Here is a 4,900-nt window from a genome sequence, read left to right as displayed (position 1 = left end):
AAACAAAGCTGGCCGCAGCCTCTCCTGGCCCGCCGCCGCTCCCCCCAGCAGTGGACTTCATCCATCTGCCTGTTCTGCTCCCCGCTCTGTCTCTGGGGAAGCCTCCCACCCCCTGTACCTCTGGCCTGTACCCCAGTTCTGTGCAAAAGTAAATAAATAAATCTTAAAAAAAATAAAATTGAAGGTCTGAAAAACAAATTTTAGAAAAGGGAATTCTGTGTGTTCAAATGATTTGTTCTAAAAACATTTTAGCTGACTTAAATTTATCAGTAGTGTACCTATGTAACACCTCGCTCTGGTCCTTTCACATAAAAGCCAAGGTGTTCCAGGAACACTGTCACTAGCTTCCGGGAAGGTCTGCTCAGGCCATCTAGAGATCTTGGTGTTCTCTGCCCTCGGGCAGCCTGCTGGCCTCCTCAAGGAGGGGACGTATCACCCGACCGGATTGTTTCAGCCCGCGGACTGTGCCGCTGTGGGAAACACGGGTGCTCGGGGCGCTGGGGAGCCCCACGGGATGAGGAGGTTCTGGCCACCATTTCTCCCTAGTGTCTGAGGGGCGTAACCTGTACTTCCACGTGGAATTTGCTCTTCCAGATGCTGTGCAGGTACCCCAGGACTTTTTTTTAAAGATTATTTATGCACACAGAAGTGGGGTACAGGCCAGAGGTGCAGAGGCAGTGAGAGGATTCCCTAGAGACAGTGGGGAGCAGACCGGGCAGATGGGCAAAGCCACTGCTGAGGGGAGCAGGGGAGCCCCGAGGGTCTGCCGCGCCCTGGGGGTCACCTGGGGGCGGGATCGACGCGCACTGGAGCGGCCGCGGCCGGGCTCGGCTGTGCAGTGCAGGGCCCCGACCCGCTGCGCCACCAGGGAGGGCCCAGGACTGTTTCTCACAGAGGCCTGACCGCTGCCCGCCCTGACACGTGGCCTTCTGTCCTGCTCGAACTTACCTTCTTCCCAGTCTGGGCTGGCGGGCTGAGAGCTGGAGGCTGTGGTGTCCGCCCGTGCCGCTGCCCAACCTTCAGAGCCGGAGACTTGTCTGCGTGGCGTGAGCGAGGGAGCCGCCGGTGCTGGCTCCCGCCTGCCCCTTCCTGCACCTGTCTGGGCCGCTGCCGCGGACGTGGCGAGACGCCGCCCACAGACATTCCAGCTAACAACTGTGATGAAAACTGGCACAAGTGTTTTGAGAACATATGATCCAGGTCAGCTGTGGTGACTAGAGACAAAGTTGCAGTTGCACAGGTGGTTGGAAGCGGCCTGGGGTTGTGCTTCATGTCTGGGTCGTTCATGTCCGGCGCATGGCCAAGTGTCAGGGAAATGGGCTTTAGACCCTTTCCACGAGGTTAGAGTGGCGGGTTATGACTTGACGGTCAACGTTGTACAACTGAACAGCAGCTTGCATAAAGGTCAAAGATTGCCGGGGCCTCCCCAGTGGCCCGGGTTAGAGCGCAGCACTGGGAAGCTCTCCGAAGCTCTCACCGCAGCCCAGGTTCGATCCCCGGCCAGGGAGTGACCACGGGGCGCGGCAGACCTCTCCTGTCTCCTCGCTGCTCCCCTCGGCAGTGTGCTTCGCCCACCTGCCAGTTCTGCTCTCTGCTCTGTCTCTGGGGAGTCCTCTCACCACTCCCACACCTCTGGCCTGTACCCCAGCAGTTCTTGTGTGCATAAACAAATGGCATCTTTAAAAAAAGAAAAGAAAGAAAAAATTAGGCCCTCCCTGGTGGCGCAGCGGGTTAAAGCACGGCACTAAGAAGCTGAAGTCACTTCAGCACGAGTGCAATCCCTGCCCGGAGGTGACCACATGGCGGGCAGCCCTCTCCTGACCCGCCCGCTGCTCCCCTCGGCAGTGGGCTTCCTCAGTCAGCCTGTTCTGCTCCCCGCTCTGTCTCTGGTGAGGCCTCTCACTGTCCCCACACCTCCGGCCTTTACCCCACTTCTGTATGCATAGATAATTAAAAAAAAGGATGAAATATTGTGTTTTGCAGTATTTATGGCAAAGCTTCCCAAATATCTAAATTAAAGTAAAATTAAGTAGCCTGTCACTTGGATGATTGGAGATTTTGTGAAACCTCAGCCGAGCTCCTGGCATTCCACAAACTTTCTCATTTCCTCCTGGGAGAGGCATTAGATAAATCTGTACCGCTTGGCTTACTTGGTAAAGTAAAACCAAAAGGGAACCACTGGATGTTCTGAAACCCGTACAAGACCTTTCAGTACCTGACATGTGGACAAACTGTCAGCTTTGGTTGTTGTCCTGCAACCTTATATACTTCAACAGTTCAACAGCTGGGAAAACTGTTTCTAAAACGAAATTGTTTCTAGAAACAGAGCTCAACCGATCCCAGTTGATAAAACTTTGACAATAAAAATTCCCCATGAAGGACTGAACAGATAAACCTGCTTTCTGGTAACTTTTGTTTGAAGTGATACTGGTGGTTGTTCTGCATTTTGCTTTGTCAAGTTTCTGTTTTGTTTTCACTGACCAGGCTGAGCGGCCATGTTGTTTTTTTACACAGAGAAGTGACCCACACAAAAGAGAGTTAAAGGGGAGCAGACGTGGGCTCGCCCGGCCGGGGGCCGAAGCAGCGTCCAGTGCCCTCACGGGTCTCTGGTCCCCACCAACAGCTCTGCTCACACAGCCATCACCGGCAGGCCAGCCTCCAGGGCGTCTCCCCCACCACACGCGCGCGCCGTACTAAGGCAGGGTAAGAGCGTGGGCATCTATGTTATAGAGGAGCCAGGGTGGACCGGGCCGCCTGTCTGTGGGCCTCACCCGCGCACTCACAATTCGGCTATACTGCAGGTGCACACAAAAGGGTCAAACACGGGTTTATTTACAAGAGGGGAAAGGAGACAACCCAGGGAAAGAGAGCGGGATACAAAGTCACTGGCATACCTCACGGCTCCGCTGACTGAACACAACGAGCCACGAGATCAGGAGAGCCGCTTCCTCAGCGAGAGGGCCAGAGAGGCAGCTGGCCCTATTTATCCCCCAAATGTCCCAGAATTCCTGCTAGCTCCGCCCCTGGGCCCTCGCTTCTCTCCCGGGTGCTGCTGGGAGTTGTAGTTTCCAGGCACTGGAGTGGGGGTAGTGTCCAGAAAGCGGGAGTAGGGAGGGCTCCATAAGACTCTGCAGAGCTCCTGTGGGACAGCCTTCCCCTAACATCTTCACCACTCATGGCAGAGTCTGTTTTCACACGACTTCAGTCGAAGTTTGTCTCCGTAACCTAGAAAACGCATTTCCTTGTGTGACTGTTTAATCCTTTTGTAAAGTTAAATTTGAGCTGAACCAACCCTGTGCTTTATGCACAGGGCTCCGGACGGCAGCGGGAAGGTGAGCCTCCCTTGGCAGGGCAGGACAACTCGAAGAAGAGACTTCTGCTTCGTTCAGCACGATTCCCCTCTTGTCCCTCTCAACCCCGCTCACGGACCTGGCCTCCAGCATGGGTCGACATTTTCCAAGGAGCACCCCAAAAGACCCATGGGCCGTCTGCAGAATACCTGGCAGGCAACGGCAGAGGTGTCAGGCTGGCGGGGTGTGAGGGCACCGCCGTCGGGCTTCTACCCCAGCTGGCCCCACAGGGGCCGACACTATGGACCCAGACTGGGCCCAGGACCCGTGCTGGGTGCCGCTCGCCCTGGGCCACGGGGCAGCCTTGCCCAGCTGGACAGGACTCTTTCTGGTAGTGCCCCGAGGCCAGCGCCCAGCCCTGCCTCCATGGGGCAGCCCCAGGAGGTTCCCCTGGGTCTCTTGGGAGGCTGGGCCCTGCCCCCGGCACCTTCCGCAGGCCACCAGCCAGTGCAGCTCAGCCATGGCCGCTCAGCCCTGGCTGGCGCAAGAGGCTTGGGGGCAGGGGTGGCCCTCGGCCGCATCCTGTCCCGCACCTCACCCTGGGGGCAGGGCTGGCCCAGCCAGTGGGGGCTGTAGTGAATCTGCAGTCTGCTCCCCGGCTGACCTCCCAGCCAGGTGCTCCGCTCCATGGGGGACCCCGCCATCCTGGGAGAGAAGATGGCCCCTGCCCCAGCAGATGGGAGCCTCGGGCCCTGTGTTGGGGGGCTGCAGCTCCCTTCCCGCAGCGCCTGCTCGGCTGTGTGCATCCCGCCAGCTGCTCGTCCTGCCCACCTCGCCCTCCGCCTGCGTTGGCCCACAGGGATCTCGCTGCCCGCTGGCACCCCCAGGCCTGGCCACGGGGCCAGCAGGCCCACTGATCCCCTAGCTCCCACGGGATCTACCATCAGCTGGCCTGCTTCTTTAACTTAAAAAGAGGCACAATTGAGGAGATCCCCCCCCAACCCCAGGATATGGGCTTAAGTCTCAGCAGTATGGCCAGGGCCTGACCACAGGGCGTAGCAGATCCCGGTGTCTCCCCGCTGCCCCCTCAGCAGTGGGTTTCAGTGGATCCGCCTGTGTGCGCCCCACTCTGTCTCTGGGGAGTCTTCTCACACTTGCACCTCTGCCCTGTACCCCAGTTCTTGTAGCATAAATACATAAAACGTGGGAAAAAATGAGGCACAATTCTTGCTTTTCACAGAAAACCTGTGACAGCCCAGACGTCGTGGCAGGTCTGGAGACAGAGGGCGGGCGCCCAGGCCCGGCACCCCGAGCTTGGGGCTCCGCGCTGAGCACCGTCAGAGCAGCCCCCCCCCCCAAAACGGCAGGGGCCGTCTCTAGAAAGTCTAACAGAGATACAAATCCGGAGCACAGCAGCCACCCTGCGGCTCAACTCAGTTCATAACTGAATCGCCCGGGCGACGCAGCCAGCCCCTCGCCCCAGGGCCGGGCGCCCCGTCTCTGTGGGGCCCCGCGCTCGGCTCGCCCGCCCCGCCCATCCAGCGCCCGGGGCGGCAGGGTCACCAGGTCGTGGCTAGCGCCGCCCCGAGCGTGGACGCGGATTTCCGGGG

At 58.7% G+C, this 4,900-nt stretch overlaps 1 protein-coding gene across 1 annotated transcript in view; it reads left to right on the top strand.

Moving 5' to 3' along the window:
• The window catches only part of CDT1 (chromatin licensing and DNA replication factor 1), a 12,775-nt gene that overhangs the window by 4,274 nt on the left and 3,601 nt on the right, over positions 1–4,900 (top strand). Inside the window, exon 2 of the mRNA XM_012722854.1 lies at positions 547–605. Coding sequence (XP_012578308.1) covers positions 547–605 — 59 coding nt within the window. The remainder of the gene's footprint in view (positions 1–546; positions 606–4,900) is intronic.

This window comes from Condylura cristata, unplaced genomic scaffold, assembly GCF_000260355.1.
Source record: "Condylura cristata isolate star-nosed mole 26May11 unplaced genomic scaffold, ConCri1.0 scaffold00009, whole genome shotgun sequence".
Lineage (NCBI taxonomy): Eukaryota > Metazoa > Chordata > Mammalia > Eulipotyphla > Talpidae > Condylura > Condylura cristata.
Note: the sequence above shows the minus strand (reverse complement) of the source record. Positions and strands in the feature narration are given on the sequence as shown.